We start from the raw sequence: 18,072 nt of genomic DNA on the forward strand, positions 1-18,072 counted from the left end.
TTATAAATGTTTTGTCAAAAACTGTTTGCTAAGGGCGCCTCTATGTAGTGTTAAATAGTGCAATATTCCAGGGAGCCTCCAATTGCAGTCTGGCAGAATAACCGTTTTCGGAAAAGACAGTCCCAGCAGTGATTTAGATGTTGTCGCAGTACCAGGAAAAGATGTCGGTTACATGCCGCAAGACCTCGCTCTCCACCCGAACTTCACGATTAAAGAGATCCTCTACTTTTACGGCAAAATCAATGGGATGGCAGGGTCTGATATAAGGCGTCGCTTGAGTTTCTTGTCTGAGCTTTTAGACCTACCTGCTTCTTATCGAATGGTGGAAAAATTAAGCGGAGGCCAAAGGCGACGAGTTTCATTTGCTGCTGCGTTGGTTCATGACCCAAAGTTATTAATCTTAGACGAGCCGACTGTAGGTGTTGATCCTTTGTTGCGAGCGAAGATTTGGAGACATCTAGTTGATTTATCAGTTAATAACGAAACTACTATCCTCATAACTACACACTACATTGAAGAGGCCCGCCAAGCTAACAGGGTGGGACTGATGCGCCAGGGAGTTCTTTTGTCTGAAGGGGAACCAGAACATTTGATAAAAGAAAAAGGTCTGGCTAATTTGGAAGCCGTCTTTCTCGAGTTATGTTCGAATGACAACCAAAATTCGTCATCTTCTGGGGAGGTTTCACGTAAGTTTTAAAAAAATTCAGTGGATTAATCGCGGTCGCGGATTGTGTTGCTATATAGTCGTTTAATACTGGGGCGAATCTAGGATTTTCTCGAGGGGGGGGGGGGTTCATAAAATTCGATATTCATAAAATTTTGAAAATGTTGTCCACCCTTTCTTTAGGTCGGCCAAATTGAAATCTGAGCTCTGATAAATCACTATAAAGACCCCATTTTGACCAAATTTTTTGCGCCGCAGGCAAATTTATGAAAAAACAGGCCAAAAAGGTGTTTTTAGGCACTTTTTGGGAAATTTTGACCAAAAAATTGCGTTTTTTTTTGCGCGCGCTCCCCCTTCAAAATTAGTATATATTCGCGCCAAAGGCATCTATAGAAAAGTTTTAGGGTCAGTCACAAAAATGGATATCTCAAATTACTACAAAGGGGGCACCCTTTGGGTCGGCAGGCTGCAAAATGATTGTAATTTTAGGCTTAGACACTTAGAAGATATATATGTGCTTTAAAACTTTTCTGCACTGGATATGATGTTGAACAATCATTTTTTGGCAGCATGAGTCACATATACCCTCATGGGACTACAGTGAATTGATTGGATTAGCCATTGCATTGATTGGCTTCGCGAACATAGTACTAGACTTTTCTTTCCGTAAATAACTTTGTTCACTGGACTCATTTTCTGGAAGCCTGTTAGAAACAAATTTACTGCTACAGGTATGTTTTGCGCATGTTAGCTTTTTAAGCATCTTTCTTTTTCGAAATTAGATTTTTATGTTGGTTGTGATTTTACCAACTCGATTTTAAAAAAAAATTTTCTTTTGCGCATTTTTTGTGCTTGATAGCTTTCAGCTTGTATTATATCGGGTTAGTTGCCTGGTATTGCTTCGTTCGACGAGCGGAAAAAGTTTTTGTGCGCACTTTGTTCTGATGGAGAGCGGGAATTAGTCATTTTTTCGAGATTTTTTTGCCTTTTTTTTCAGGCATGGTAGGTTTCGACTTTTATAATATCGTCTTAGTGGCCTCTTGGTGAAGGTAACTCAATAATTTTTTGGAAGTTTTTTTGAACTGTTTCGGTATTTTAGACTTTGTGGCCGCTTGGGTGATTTTTTACTATAGGTGGTAATTTTGAGTGGAGTGCATGTATTAAATTTTAGAACTATAAGGCAGAATTAAGTGTTTTCATTTTCAATCAATTATATTAGTACTGATAGTTTTTGTGAATACATTACTTTGACAGATGAAATGCTATTCAAAATTTACACTGCTTTTGCCAGAAAATTTGGCTTTTGAAACAAAATATAAGAACAAAATTTTGGAAGTCTTTTTGAACTTTTTAGGCTCAACGGTTTCGGTATTTTAGACTTTGTTGCCGCTTGGCTGATATGTTACAATAGGTGATAATTTTGAGTGTAGTGCATGTATTAAATTTTAGAACTATAAGGCATAATAAAGTGTTTTCATTTTCAATCAATTATACTAGTACTAAGATAGTTTTTATGAATACTTTACTCTGACAGATGAAATGCTATTCAAAATTTATACTTCTTTTGCCAGAAAATTTGGCTTTCGAAACCAAATATAAGTAATGTGCGAAGTATAACAAAAAGCGATCCAGCTATTCAAATTGAACCTACCACCTATTGTAATATATCACCGCCGCTGGATAAGTTTTCTTCCGATGATAATTTCACGCTGTTTTGGCTTTGCATTTTTTTTGTTTTTAAGAGATTTTTTCATTTTGATAGATTCGTTTTTTCGACATTTTCAAGTTTTTTTTTCTATTTTTTTTTCGACTCAGCGGTTTTCTTGTTTTGTTAAAAAATCTGTGTAAAAAATTAGTTGTCTAGTAAAAAGACATTTGTCATTGAGCTTAGTGTTATAACTTTAAATTATAGTCGAGATTTTTAATAAATTGTGGAAACATCTCGTCGAGGCGAGGTCGAGACCTGTCGAAATATGGATTGCTTTTTTAGACTTCTAATTTGACTTAGATCTCACGGCAGTAATTAATTTCATCGCAGATAACACAGAGGATAAAAGCAGCCCTCATAAAACTTCATAAATTCGAGCCTAGCTCATGATTTTTTTTTGTTGAATCGATGAGAAAGCTATAAAGTAATGGGCTCTCTGTCATAGTAACATTGTTCAAATCACAAGCTATCCTTAAGTTCATGCAAAATCCGAGAAAATAGTGCCAATTTCAACAAATAATTTTAACAAATTGGAGTAAAAGCGCAAATTTTAACGAATAATAGCTTTTATTGTTCGCAAAAGTAGTTAACAAACTCAAAGTATGCGCAAATTTGTCGTCTAAGGCCATTCAACATTTTTTATTGCACGATGCTCTTTTTCCAATGTTATCTGTCATCTTACCTTTAAGTTGTTATTCCAAAATTCACATTCTCGATGGAAGGCAATCAATTTATCTTTATTCGGTAACTTTTATGAAAAATCTTGATCAAAAAGAAATATTGAAATTTAAAGAGGTTAAGTAAGATATTTTTTCTTCGCTATCGAACAGCAAAAGTGTAAAAACAATGAAAACCTTGATCGATTTCTAGTTTCGAAAGTGGAATTCATTTTTCAGATTTCCCAGTGAAATTAAAATTTTAATTATTATTCCTGTTTTCTCAAATTGGGCCAATTTAATAAAAAAAAGTGCCTATCATAAATCTTTCTTGAAATTCAAGTAGCCTTAAGGTTTTTTTATTTGAAATGCGTTAGTTGAGATTTTTTCATAAAAGAGCAAACCATTTTTTGTTCTGTTTACTTGCGTTCATTGACTGTTTCCAACTGTCTGTTGGCGATGTTTTAAGTGCAGAAGATCATTGAAGTTCAATTGTCTTTTGATTGCTTAATAATTATGTTGCGTTTTAGCTGCCGCCAACGATTGTGTGAAACTTCTTGTAGACAATAATGGGATCAATAGTGAGGGAAAAGAAAGCAATTCCGACGCCGAATGCTCGATCATTAGTGATCAAACCCAAGATTTCTTCAATAATCAAACGCTATATCTGAGATTACGCAGAACTTTGCGACAAAATACAATCAATCCGAAACATTTGGTTGCATGTATTCTAAAGGATTCTATCCATTTGATCAGAAATAAACCACTGATGGTTTTTCAATTTCTACTGCCGCTGATACAAATCTCAATTCTACTGCTAGCGATTGGAGGCAACCCAGAAGACGTACCTGTTGGTGTTTTCAACCAGGATACTTCACCAAATAAGACGTCTCTCAGTGTTAGGTATCTCAGCTACCTGGACAAAGGCAACCTGCTAAAATTGGAGTATTTTGATTCTGATGAAGGTATTGAAACTGCTTCACATAATGCACAAATAGCTGCCATAGTCCGATTTGGCAAAAATTATACAAAAGACTTGATAAAGCGTGGGCTTGATTTTCAGAACACTTCTATTGAAACAGCCCTAGGTGGTAGTGTGGTAATAAGTTTGGACCAAACAGTGCTCATGACTGCCATGCTGCTTCAGCAGAAGTTCTTGGAAGCGTATGCTGAGTTTGGTTACAGCATGATACGTGATGTATCTTCAAATCCTTCACTCACTATATCGCCCATAAACTTCACTAAACCATTCTACGGCGACGAGGTGAAATCGTTCACAGACTACATGGCTCCAGGAGTCATTCTGCAGTTGACGTACGCTATGTCTGTTTCGCTGACTGGAATCGGGGCTATAATCGAACGCAAACAGGGTCTCGTGGATCGACTCAGCGCCTCAGGAGTTACTGAAACGGTGCTGATGTTGTCTCTCATGACAGTTCAATGTTTCATAATGACAGGACAACTTTGTATACTGTTCATCATGGCATTGTTGGTTTTCGACACCCCATTTTTGGGCAATTTAGCCCTCGCAGTCTGGATTGCATATATGCAGGGTCTGAGTGGATTGGTGTTCGGGCTAATTGCGTCGGCTGTTTGCACGGAAGAAACGCAAGCCATGCAGCTAACTTTGGGTACTTTTTACCCGCTGATGCTTCTTAGTGGCGTCATTTGGCCCCTGGATGCGATTCCGTACCCACTGAGATACGTGAGCTATGCGCTTCCGCCGACTCTACCTGCGGCGGCGATGAGAGACGTCTTTCTCAGAGGCTGGGGCTTGGCCTATAAAGAGGTCTGGGCGGGTGTTTTGGTGAACATCGGATTCATTGTTCTGTTTTTGACAATAGCAATTGTCATTAGAAAGATTCTGTGGTACAAACGGTAGTGTTGACGAAGAATGAACTCATTGTATTGAATCACAATTGAAAAAACATTTTAACGTATTTATTTTATTTTGATAATGTTGGCAGGAAATGTTAGTATTATCTTCTAAAAGCTCAGTTTTCGATGTTTCGCTGATATTTCTAGTTCAGTCGAACAAAACTATTCAAGCAATGTTGAAATTATGATTTAGGTTTTTATTGCCTTGCGTTTAAATTGACGTAAACGCTTAAATACTGAAAAAAAGAGCTGCTGAAACTAATTGCAACAAGTTGATAATAACTTCTGCCAACTCTGATTTGGTTTAATAATTGATTACAAATAATTCAAACATATCTAGATATAATTCCTTTACAAAATCTTTACGTCGTGCTCTATATGTTCAAGTAGTTAGAAAAAATTGATTTGATGTATTTAAGAGAATGTTATATTTGTTTTATTTTTGAAATTAATGTTTTTGATGTTTCAAATTTTTGAAGAGTCATAAGTGAACAAACAGTTTTGTTTTAAAACCGCCGAAAGGTATTTGTAGAACTTTCTGGCATAGTTTAAGCTACCAAAGCAGGCTTGTTCGCTTTGGCTCGATCCCTGTTCTGGAAAGCACAACGTTTACTTGGTATTCGAAGAAACTTAGCTGTCTGTATGTATCGCCTTGGAGGTAAGGTAAAGTTATTTCACTTTCAGGCTATTGGGTAACGGTAAAATCGAACTGCAACTGATAAGAATACACGTTGGAATTTCAAAATACAAATTATATGTTAAATAGCGAAATATTTGGGAAAGGTATAGGCCGCCTTGTTTTATTTGGAAATTTCTGGGAATTAATAAAACTCCAAAACAGCTTTAATTGTAATGCTCAGAATTTTTGGATTTTCTTGGGCCTGATAACAGCACTTGGTAAAGTTTTAACCTACACTGTCATTGCCTACGCCCCTTTGAATGTTATGAATGACTTGAAATAGATTTTCCAACTGGCTTAGAATGAACATGCAATATAGCGCTTTGAAATAAACCCCTTTCTGAAGACAGTGTTAAGTCGGTTGCGTGGAATTGTCTTGTGTATTAATTGGAACCATTTTGGTCCTGACTCGCCTTAGTGAAAAGTTGAAAGCTTACTCTTTCGTTACTCCTTTCAACCAAACCTACAACTACAAGCCTTAAACATGGACGTCGACCTAGATGAGCTCGATCCCGCCGAGTTGGCCGAGGTAAGTCGGGAAAAGAACCTGATAGTCGCGGGGCAGTTGAAAAAAGTTCAAGTTTTTTTGCTATCATTATGAGCATAGAAAACTAGCTTGTAATTTGTTTAAAAACCGACCTTGTAATTAGCGACCTATTTTTCCAGCTTTTTCGGCTCATTGTTCCGACCATGGCTAGCAAGGAACTATGGACAGGGTGTTAACGAAATTTGATGAACTAACTTGAATATGGTCACGAGCTAATCAACATGGGAATCAGATTCCAGGAGGTTATTTGAAAAGTATGTGCCGAGTAAAAGTGCCATTTTTAATTTTCAAACAAATTGAATTGATAGGATGGACAAGAAGTCAGTGTCAATCTGATTTTTCAATGTATTGTAACATCATATTATCTATGAGCTCGTTAGGGAAGTATTCTCTAGTTACTTAAAATCCCGAAAAATTTCTGAACAAGCAAAAATTTCCGAGTTTGATTTCGATAAAATATTGACTGGAAAATAAAACTAGCACTAACCGGATAATAGCCATATTTTACTACGGACTGAAATTTACTTTTTCGCAGTTGACATTTTATTTTTGTAAGTTCAGTTGGTAAAAGGAAGGCGAACTCCACTATCAAACAGCAAAAGTGTAAAGGTCATGAAAACATGATTGACTTCTAGTTTTGAAAGTGGAATCTATTTTTCGGATTTTCCAGCGGAACAAAAAGCAGCTTACCTATTGACACAATTTTTTCCTAATATTGTTAGTTATATCCAAATAGTCGCAACCATAGTTTTTCTGGATTTTAAAATAGTTTTAAGGTCATATGTTTTTTACTGTGAAGTCATGTGTGAAACTATCAAAGCCATTGATAAATTCATGAGTTTACACAACCAAAACTTGTGTGATAGTATGGACTCTCTTTTTTCCAACCTAAGTCGCAAATATTAGTGTACACTTTGGTAGTGTTCATTTTGATCAATAGCCAGCTATTAAGTACAGCCAATGCTAAGGATATTAACACAGACTATTATATTAAAAATAGCACTTTAGCTTCAAGTCATCATGGATCTGTAGCGTATAGGTAGGGAAGGAGACCCGTAACAAAATAAGATTGTTCGAAGCTGCGCAGGGTGGGATGTTTTAATGAATTTTTTCGTATAATAATTAAAATGCGTCCGCTCTAAATTAAGGCATGTTAATTGGTAAGTTTTTTTTCAAACAGAAAACAGTGGTTTGTTTTCTTTTTTTTTATAGAAATTCAGAAGCTGTTTTGTGTGTTGCCTATGTGCCCGAAGTGCATCTCGCCTAAATACACAAAAAGTTCTTTTATATTCTTTGGGCTCGTTTTTTTTAGACGATATGCTGTAAAATCTATTAACTTTAAACATTTTTAGTCTTGATTGGTACTTTGCGCAGTTACAAATTTCCATTAGTTTTTTTTTAGTTTTGGGTTTTACTTCTGATGTTTCAACCTATTTTTCTGAGAGGAGCTCTCCAGGAACAATTGTGCAAAAAATGGCATTTGATAGTGAGTTTTAAGAGTGATTATAATCAAGTGTCAATGAACGATGTGAGGACACTCTTTTAGATCGAGATCATGTAAAGCTATTGGACCAAAAAACGTGAATGACTTGAGTTCCAAAGGTGGATTTTAATTTTTAATATCTCAGCTGAACGAAAAATTTGTTATGAAAGTTTTTAAAAGCTTTTTGAAATTCAAAGAACTTTTAGGCCACATTTAAGTCTGAAAGCTGATTTTTCTTAAACGATTCAGTTATTTTTTGTTCGGTTTTCTTGAGCTCAGTAACTTGTTTTCAGTATTTTTTCCAATTTGCTGTTGAATATGTTTTTTTTCCTTATTTCATTGTTAACCTTTTTTATATTAGGAGCCAATGAACATAGATCAGACTCTCATTTTCGTTGTTTTCTTTTCGTTTTTTTTTTCAGGAAGTCGTTAAAATTTTTCACTCTCAACTTTTCTTTTTCTACGGTTTACTGTAGTTGTTTTCAAGTTCCACTATCGAACAGCTACTGATTGACTTCGAAAATGGAACTTAATTATCAGATTTTTCAGTGATTTAAAAATTGTACCTGCTGGTTTTTTTTTCTCAAATTGGGTTAGGTTCATGAAAAAGTGTCAATCACAAATTGCTCTAGAAATTTCAAGATCTTTGAGGACATATTTTTTTCTGGTAATTTCAAAGTTTTTTTTTGTTTACTTGGTTTCATTGAATCTTTTCCAACTGTCTGTTGTCTTTGTTTTTATTTGAAAAAAGTGTTTCATTTTTTAAAATAAATCGTACGACAATAAATTTAACAATTAAGGATACAAATGTAACAATATTGATGTTTACAAGCTTTGTTTCAGTCCTCCCTTCTGTTTACATTCTTAAAAAACTACCTATGTTCTGCCCATGTTTTGTGGCTTATTCGCCTCATCGAGGGCTTTTCTTGCGCTCGCAAGCAGTTTCAATGTAATAGAAAAGGTTTGTAGAATTATTCGTGTAATTTGTAAATCTAATAATCCCTGATTTTCCGTTGCTTGTTTGTATAATTTCCCTTGTTTATTTTTTTGCTCAAAAACTTTGTCTTTCCCTTTGGATAATTTACTTGTATAACCCCTTTCCCTGGTTTTTCTGTATATTTTCTTTTGTTTTTCTCGCTCAAAAGCTGTCCGGCCTTTATGGGTTGGGCTTATCTTACATCGGCTAGGTGACCTGATTTTGCGTTGTTTGAAAGGAAAACAATTTATTTTTTTTTGTGTTTCTGGAGAGTTTTAAAATTTGAGAGTGTCAGAAGTTTTTATGACAACCGTTTTTTATCGGCTCAAGCGTTTACTCAATTTTTGTCGGTAAATTTTTGTTGTTGTGGTTTTTTTGACATTTTTATTGCACTTGCTATCTGCTAGCTTGAAATGCTAATTTCATGTCTTGTCGCAAATGGTGCGAAGCTCAGCTTCGCCTATGCGTCATTTTTATTTTCCGTCATTCTTATTTCTGACACATAATTTCTCTGTGTTATGCTTATTTCGCGCATTCACTTAAATCAAGCTCTTCGAAAGTTTCAGGTTATTCACTAAAGAATGCAATGAACCATTTGTCTATCTTAATATAAGATCAAATGTTGCTTTTTGCTTTTTCCCTTACGTGATGACTATATGTTTACATGTATGGAAGTATTATGCAAAATTGAAGTTTTCTTATATTGAAGCAAAATGACTTTTTCCTCTAATGGTTCTGTGTGTTTGTTTTTGTGGTGCAGTACAAGAAGAAGCAGAAGAAGAGGGAGGAAGCAGAAGCGGAGCAGGAGAAGCTTCTGGAGGACATCAAAGAGAGGGAGGCGGAGCGAGAGCGGGAGGAGGAGCGAGACAACGAGCTCAAGAAGGCTAGACTGCAGAGAATCAAGGACCGCGAGGTCAGGGAAATCAAGCGAGCTGAACAAGAAGCCATCAGGTTGTTTGAGTTAAAACTATTTATCCACAAGTAGTGAAAGTGTCATTATACAAGCTGTTTAGTTATTTTAGGGATAACACCGCTCTTGCGTCTCCCAGTAATTTTAAAGGCTTTCCCGTGATTTTAATGCAACAATTTTCGAATCAATACTATTTTCGAAACAATACAATTTTCGAAAAAAAAAGAAAAACTATTTTTTTCCAGAAAATATCAGGAATTCATTTTTATCTATGCAAATCTTAGTGCCAGCAATATTTGAGACACTGGATGCCCTCGCTTCAAAAAAAGATGCTTCACTTGCTATCATTTTTTTGTAAAATTATATGGGCTTGAAATCTGGCCAGTTCAGAGTTGAAAGCGTGCTACATTTCGATTGACGCTTTGCGCAGGTGGTGCATTAACCTAGTTGAGAATTAACTCCATCCTGGATTGGAGGCAAGCTAAATAGTCCAAATGGTTTGTAACTAGATAATGAATATGTAGCTTTGCACGTTTAATTGCGTGGGGTCGGGAGTTACCAAAAAATATATTTTTTTTTGTTTAATTAAAATTTGCTTCAGATCCTTTATAGGTAAATCGAAACATTGAAGGCCTTGGGCTGATGTGAGGAGTCTTGGTTATTGTTTGCGTCTGTTGGTAGGTTGAAGAAGAAGGAGGAAGAATGGGCGAGGAAGAGGGAGTTTGAGGAGGCGAGGAAGAGAGAGAGGGAGGAGAAGTTGAAGCAGCTGCAGGCGGACAGAGAGGACAAGCAGAAGCAGTCAGTCTCCACCGGCGTCAATGCACTCGACATCGTCAAGGTCAGTCAGTCGGTCACAACTGACAAGTAGCTGTCAATCAAATCACAATACTGCTTTTGCTGTCAATCAAAAAATGAATAATGGTAGTTTTACTTGTACTTTTTACCATTAATCCGAATCAAAATGTTTCAACTTTTTGAAAAGTTTCTTTGTAATTCGCAATTTGTTGACTGATTTTATCTTGGCAGCTCTAAAAATGTATCTTCCTAATTAAAATCGAAAAATTTAATTTAAATAATAATTTGAAACGTTTGTTTTAATACTATTTCTTATAAATAAGAGAATAACATATGATTGTCTGTGACGCGCTTTTCGTTTCCGAGCAGAAGGTATGTTTTTCACTTATTGTTCAATAGATTTCACATGTGGTAGCGAAAGCTCACTGAACTTAGTCAAAACTTAGTTTCGTATCTCCAACTTGTAGTAATATTCACTGTCCATAAAAAAAAAATTTGTTCACAAATATAACCGTCGTGTCTATCAACAATTGAAATAGCCCATATGAATTCAGAAGACCTTTTAAGCTTTTAAAAAGACAAATTTAATAAGTTTGACTTTGAACGATGTGAAAACGGTATAGAATTTGGCTGACGGTTTTGCGAAGACGTTTCATGAATTTCCACTTCAGATAAAGATCATTCATTAGTCGATAAAGAGCATCTTACACGTTCACTTCTGCACTCTAAATTTAATTGTATCAGGACTATATAGGCTGATTACTAATTAAGTAAAAGCCCTTATCATTTTGCTCCGTGGAATCAAACACAATTCGAATAGCGAGTTTTTCATAAAAATTGGCTTATTGCTGTATGTATTTTTTGTCTTAAAAATGTTTAGACCAACATTTTATGTTTTTGCACTGAAGTGACACTGCAATTGCTGCACAAGCAAGCAAACCAGTACTCACTAGGGTACTAGTAGATCCCCTGTCCATTTTTCATAATAATTTATTAATTAAAAAGTATTTCTTCATTAAACCTTTCATCTATTAAAATAGCTCATTAATTTTTGCACTTGATAGTTATTACCAATTCGCGCAATTCAAAGTTCCTAGTTTCCTAGTGATTTAAAGTTTTCGGGAAATTGGATGCTCTCAGAAAACGATTTGTGATATTGACAATTCAGGGTGTATTGACTTAAGACGGCATTTTTTCCACAAAGGAGAACCCTTTACTATAACTCATTCTGTTCATTTTGAATGTCGTTTTTTGGTGGCGTGTAATAGTGTAAACTTGGAAAATTCATGTCGATTTGGAGTATTGTGGTGATATTTTGGGTGTCTCTGTTTAGCAAAATTTGGAGATCGCGGCTGCCAAGAAACAGCAGACGGAGGAAGAGAAGACTGCTCAGCGGGAGAATGCCGTCAGAAGGCGATGCCAGGAGTACGACGAGAGATTCGACCGAATGAGTTAGTAAAAAAAGCGCCATGTAAATGAATAATAAACAACTTCTTACACCCATGCCCTTTTTTAAAAAGTATATATATATATATATATATATATATATATATATATATATATATATATAGCTAGGGACGGCTCGGTTAATTTTCTTTCAGGTAATTTTTTTTCAGTTGAAACCTTATCTCTTATCCTGTTCATAATTAATTCCTTAACTTTACTGCCAAGACTTTATTCGGATATGCTTTTTGAGCTAAGTAAGGTGCCACAAACAAACTTCGGATGTGTTCGACTGATATGTCATGCTTTAAAAGGTAGATTTTTTCTATGTTAACAACTTTGTCTCACAGGATCATTGAATCATTTCAAATAATGACATTTTCTACTTCGGCAAACTTGTCATAGCCGTAGTGTGTATGTCTCGAACGACAGAGGTCGTGAGTTCGAATCCGGCCCAAGTGTGTATTTTTTGCAAGCGTATAATAAATTTCTATTCGAAAAAAAATGTCGACCTATCGTTTGACTGCTTATTTTTTGTCGGCTCAGTTGCCTCACCGCGGTTTTTCTATGTTTCAGCGTTTTTTGTCCGCTTGCTTGCAATTGCAATATGTGATTTGTGATTGTGGTGCGGGGCTTTTCGTCGCCTCTGTGCATTAAATCTTTTTCGCTCGTGATTCGGGTTGTTTTGGAAAGTTTCTAGAAAGTTCTTTCACCGTTGAGAAAAACTATTTCTTTATGTCCCGGCTTAGATCGAAAAATGACAAATAAGTTGATTGTTCGGCTGAAGTTCACTGTTTACACTCTCTGTACTGTATATAAGTTTTGAAGTATTTGAGTTATCAGTTTTCCTTTGGGGAGCTTAATTAAACGCCTTGCGACCCTCTCCAACACAAAAAGCTATTATCATTTTTTTTCGAAGATATTGGTAGTCGGACATTCTGTACTGCTTGCAGAGCGACCAAATATTATTCTTTCATTCTATCTTTTTTGTAACAGCTAGTTTTTATTTAGTAAAGAATAATTTTAAGAGTTATGAAAGTACTGACTCTTATATAGGTCTTGGTAATTTTTTTTCAGGAAAAGTTTTCATATTGTTCACCCTCAATTTTAATTTTTCGCGGTTTGACTTCTGAGTTTTTGTTAAGTTCATTTCATTTCCTTTGTTTACACAAGCTAAGCTTGTGTTATAGTATGAGCTCTCTTTTTTTCCAACCTAAGTCGCAAATATTGTTGCGACGCAAATATTGTTGCGACAAAATGAGTTCATTTTGATCAATAACCAGCTATTAAGTACAACCAATGCTAAGGATATTAACACAGACTATTATATTACAAGTAGCACTTTAGCTTCAAGGCATCATGGATCTGTAGCGTAGAGTTAGGGAAGGAGAGCCGAGACAAAATAAGGAGGTTCGAACCTAGGAAGGGTCGGACGTTTTAATGAACTTTTTCGTATACTAATTAAATTGCGTCCGCTCTATAAATTGAGGCATGTTAGTGGGTAAATTCCTTTTTCAAATTGACTGGTACTGATAATGCGTCATAACTGGGTTGCGTGACTTAGCAATTTTGTAGACTCGTGCATCACTGTCACTTAAGAAATTTTGTAGACTCAAAGTATTACTCATTCAGTTCAGAAATAAGGGCATATATTTTTTCTTTAAAGTTCGAAAGTTGATGTTTTTTCAAAAGAGTAAGTCAGTTTTTTTTCTGTTTCACTGCGTTCATTACTTTTTTCCAACTGTCAATTAGTATGTTTTTTCTATTCGTATTGTAGCAAGAATTTAGAGATAATTTGTGATGGAAAAAAATCGAAAAACTTTTTGGAAATATCTTGATTTCACTTATTTTTGCAACTGATCTTTATTTTGTTTGTGTAGTTCTCATCGAGTTGATGTTTTATTGTTTTCTCTCCGATTCAATTCTGCGATTAATATGTTTTGTGTGCGTGATTTAGGGGAGAGCGAGTTGGTGGCGAAGGCGACTGAGTTGCGAGACAGATGGGAGCATTTGGAGGGAGAGAAGTACGACATCGAGATGATCTTCAAGAAACAGGACTATGACGTCAGTATCCCATCGTCATCAGATTAATTATTTAGCACCATATGGGCGCCAGACTTTTTTCCTCCGCCCCATCCCCTTTTATATTCAATTTTTTTAAATAAAAAACTCGAAAGTTTACTTTTTGAGTTAAGTTTAATTTTCTATGCAATCTATTTTAGCACAATGGATTAATTTGATCTGCGTGTACTTGACAGCGTATTGATTAAGGGCTCTCTGGGGGTTTTTTCTACCACACGATCCCAATTAGTAAAATGTGTGTTTTGTTTGTGTCTATAGATCCGTGAGTTGCTGGTGCGAATCAACGAGATCACGAGGCGAAGGAGGAAGACGATCCACCTCGGAGGCTCCAGAAGGTGAGTCATTTGTCTTCTATTCCACCTTCTCTCGCTCCGAATAACTAAACCAAGTGATTAAGTTACACCTGCGGCCTACAAAGTTATGAAGTGAAAACTAAATAGAATCATTCAGTATCAAAATGTCTCAGAACTTCCTCCAAACTGAGACATGAATGATATAAAACAGATTAAATTAAATAGGTGGGATGTAATGTTCTTGGTTTTGGAATTTTGAGGTCCCTAACTTTCAAATTCATTAGAAATAGTAAAGTTGACTGTTTAGAGTAGTTTTCAGGATTGTGCACGGGTAAAATTCGGGTAATTCGTATATGTCGTTTTCAGAGATCTAGAAAAGAAGTATTCTATTTCTTCCGTGGCTGACGTAAATATTCCGAAAGAAGCGCTCCCATCACATTTGACTCCTAAATTTTGCAAAAATGTTGCCGCTTAAATTGCTGCTTTGCATCCTACGCCTTCCTTTGTTTGTTGTTCTTTTGAATAATTGCGGAGTTTTGTCAGATTTGACCCTAGCCCAAATTTTTTTCTTATTTCAGAATGCAGGCAGATGAGGTATTTCCACGTTGTACATTAGCCTGTTTCTTTTTATAATAATTTGAGAGCACATTTACTTTTGTTTGCCTCGTGGCTAGACTAGTTAAGAAGAATTCTGGTACCAAATTTAATATGGAATGACAACCAAATTCATGTTACTAACTAATACTAACTAGGGTTACATCACTGCGCTTATGCACTCAAACATCTGAAGCACCGTTAAGAAATTGATTCCGAGTGGACTGAAAATTTGTTAACTAACACAATCCTTCAATTCGAGTGAGTTTTTTCATCGTAAAGATTATTTTAACTGTTGCGATAGAGCAAAACCGATCAATAATTATCCGCGCTTTCACACGTTGCTACTATTTGATTTGAAAACGTAGTTAATTTTTTTAAGTCGGAATGAAATTTGGAGAGCCGAATAAAAAAGCACCTTCCAGCAGCCGGCGTAAAAACTACAGACAGCCACAAGAGCCACCGTTTAAACTATTCTGAACCTTCGTTTTCTTATCATACTTTTCATGTTAGTAACTTGAAATAGGAATATGTACAATTAAGTGGGAATTATTGGGTGTGAAGTTGGATGGTGTTTTCATTTCATCCGATCTCGTTTGCATGCGCGAGTATTTCATGCCAACATATGTTTGCCATGTTTTCTTCGTTTTTTACTTTTTCAATATGGCTCAGTCAAGTATTGTATGTTGCTTCATAGGAAGAGAAGTCGTACCTGGGTGTGAAAGGAATGGTAGACAAATACGTGAACATTGTCGCAGAGAAGAACAAGGCACCTAAGAAGAAGGAAAAGGACCTGCCCAAGAAGCAAATCGTGAGTCAACCAAGCAAGCCCCCCCCCCCCCCCCCCGGCCTCACCCTCTACGCCCACCCTCTTCCATGACTAGTTTTTAGTCTGGTCTTGAATGCTTTATTGAAACTTGCCAGTTGATTAATTACGGAATCCAAAGGGGGCAGTTTATTGGGCATAGAAACCTTTACAGGGGTAATATATTTGTACTATCTTTTTTTATTCTCTCATGATGGCATTCGACTTTTATCCATGATGGATGCATAATTTCTATTTTTCATATTTCCTGGCCTTCTAAACGTTCTTTATTTAAGTTTTCGATAGCTCAAAAATTCTTGGTTATTCGTTATGAGTCCATTTTGTCGAGCTACAGAAACGAAGCCTTGTTCTGAAATCCAGAATTTTGATGCCGATTTCAAGTTGGATTAGGTATCCGACGAGCCATGACATCATGGTCACCATGGTTGTGTATTTATTAGAGTAAGTATAACATGAAGATCTGTCCTAGGCTACTGAACTCTGATAGGCAAGCTAATTTTCTAAACTAATCTTTCTGTATTATTTTAGGTCCTGTAACCTCTACCTAGCTTTTTTATTACGAAGCTAGTGAAATGAACAGGCGCCCACAGACCAAAAAAGATGATGCTCACTTTAAACTGAATCTTTAAAATCCCAAAAGCAGACAAAACGTTTCATTAATTCGCTTAATAATTAATTTTTTTGATAAATAAATATTTTTTTCAATGTGAACTATTATGTATAAAATTTTTCCAGAGTACTATGGTATGTTTTGTTGAAAAAAAAATCTTGCTCAAACTAACAATTTAAAAGTATATCTGCTTATTTACGAGTCTGTAATTAAGTTTGTCTGCTTTTTGCTCCGTAACATCTAAAGTGGCATGCTAAACTATGTCTCCCTTCAAAAATTTCTTTGATAAACGTTTTTTTTTTGCCGCAATAAATTTAGTTCAGGCCCCGTATTTGGGCATCAAAATATTTTAAATCAATTCTGTTTTCAAGTGTGGACTAATAAGCTCCCTATAATCATCATGATAGCTTCTGCTTCATTTTTAAATGCTCAAAATTCTCTCAATATTATAGTTTTTTCTACATTGATTAAATCCCATCCAATAGGAGCAGAAATTCAAAAAAAAAACGACCTCGAATCTGTTTTTGAAAAAGTGATTAGGTTGTTAATTATTTTATTATAGTCTCTTTTTAATGTTTAAGGGAAACTAGGAAAATCACATAGATCGGTCTACAAAGAATTGATAATTTCTTAACAAACTGGTATAAAATCTCGAGAAAAAAGACTAAACGCTCCTGGTTAATACCATTGTTCTAGGCTTGTTCAATCATTACAGCGTTTCACTTCATCAAAACCTGGATGGTTTTTGATGCCAGTTGATGAAAACCTAATTGATATTTTGAGGATATTTTTGCTTTTGTTGCCATACTGACTTATTGGGGGTGATTTTGAGGGCTTTTGTTTCATTTCAGAGTGAAAGTGAGGATGCGCCACCGGAACCTGAACCCGAACCAGAGCCGGTAGCGGCCGAAGACGAGTGAACTGGACCTCCACTGAGTTCACAGTCCTTTTCAGACTGGAGAAACTCGTGAACACATAATGAAACAATATACTTTCATATTTTATTAGCTCAAACTTACGCTCCATCTTTGATTTCATCGTCATAATCTGGCCTAATTTAACAAAGATAATTGATGCGTCGGCCGTTTTACTATAAAATTAAATTCTGCGTTATTTACTAAATCTAGAATCGTAAAAGACGGAGTTCGAGATTGTTCTTAACGATATCTGCTACTTATTTTATAACGCGTATCTATATTATTTAACTAATCGAAAAACTATTGTAAGCCCGATCAAAGAGAAGAGTTAAACATTCAAACCCATTTGTTTTCTCAATATCGCTCCAAAAGGCCAGGTTGAAACTTCTACTGAAAAAACAACGTCTACTGCTGCGCTCCTGTTTGATCCGAATATGACTTGAAATAACAGTTCTTCCTCTTAAAGATATGCATGCATTGAGCTCAAATAGGACAATATGTTTTAGGATTTTTTCGAAAAAAGAGATTTTGAAGATCGCCCATTTGGTCAATTTTGGTTAATAAATCAGCCAGTTGGTACAATATAGCTTAATAGACGCAAACATTATCCTTGTGCACTCGATATTGCGTGTCGTGGTAGTTTTTCTTAAAAAGATAAAATTTCAAACAATCCGAAATAATAATTTTTTTTGGCAAAAACTATAATATTCGAAAAATTCGGGGCGTCGCTGATTCGAGCTTTTTTGTTTGGTTTCATTGTTTTAGCAAGTAATATTTCAGCTTGAAATTATGAATCAGCGTTATCAAATCTGAATTTAGACTTTATCAGGTTAACAACTAGTTAACCAAAATCAATGAATCATTTGTTCAGCTTACTTAATTAGTATATCAAGTTAGTGGTAAAAATTTGGCCGGTGTAAGGTGGAGGGCAAGTCAAGGCTTGAAACGCAAAAGGTCATAAGTTTTAATTGGGCGGGACCTGTTTTGCTGCGAAAAGTTTCTCGAGTAACA

The 18,072-nt window shown here is 35.6% G+C and overlaps 2 protein-coding genes across 2 annotated transcripts; both read left to right on the forward strand.

The window, feature by feature from the left end:
• Window positions 1-71: 71 nt before the first annotated feature.
• On the forward strand, window positions 72-5,273 carry LOC134850143 (ABC transporter G family member 20-like; the record flags this gene model as incomplete). The annotated part of the gene is given in 2 exon segments (XM_063866568.1): window positions 72-686; window positions 3,559-5,273. Coding segments are annotated over 2 exon segments (1,967 nt in total), but the record flags the coding sequence as incomplete, so codon positions are not given.
• A 624-nt stretch (window positions 5,274-5,897) lies between these two features.
• LOC134850159 (troponin T-like) lies at window positions 5,898-17,199 on the forward strand. The gene is made up of 9 exons (XM_063866569.1): window positions 5,898-6,114; window positions 9,352-9,542; window positions 10,183-10,339; window positions 11,630-11,747; window positions 13,697-13,803; window positions 14,080-14,156; window positions 14,693-14,708; window positions 15,406-15,519; window positions 16,996-17,199. The coding sequence occupies exons 1-9, from the start codon at window positions 6,070-6,072 to the stop codon at window positions 17,062-17,064; spliced, it is 894 nt and encodes a 297-aa protein (XP_063722639.1). The 5' UTR covers window positions 5,898-6,069; the 3' UTR covers window positions 17,065-17,199.
• The last annotated feature ends 873 nt before the right edge of the window (window positions 17,200-18,072 follow it).

This window comes from Symsagittifera roscoffensis, chromosome 1 (assembly GCF_963678635.1).
Source record: "Symsagittifera roscoffensis chromosome 1, txSymRosc1.1, whole genome shotgun sequence".
Classification (NCBI taxonomy): domain Eukaryota; kingdom Metazoa; phylum Xenacoelomorpha; order Acoela; family Convolutidae; genus Symsagittifera; species Symsagittifera roscoffensis.

Excerpts from the sequence above, each read along its gene's own strand:
- LOC134850159 (XM_063866569.1), top strand. The coding sequence starts at position 6,070 with ATGGACGTCGACCTAGATGAGCTCGATCCCGCCGAGTTGGCCGAG. Across the intron at positions 9,543-10,182 it reads GCTGAACAAGAAGCCATCAG|GTTGAAGAAGAAGGAGGAAG; the intron begins GTTGTTTGAGTT and ends GTCTGTTGGTAG. Across the intron at positions 15,520-16,995 it reads ACCTGCCCAAGAAGCAAATC|AGTGAAAGTGAGGATGCGCC; the intron begins GTGAGTCAACCA and ends GTTTCATTTCAG.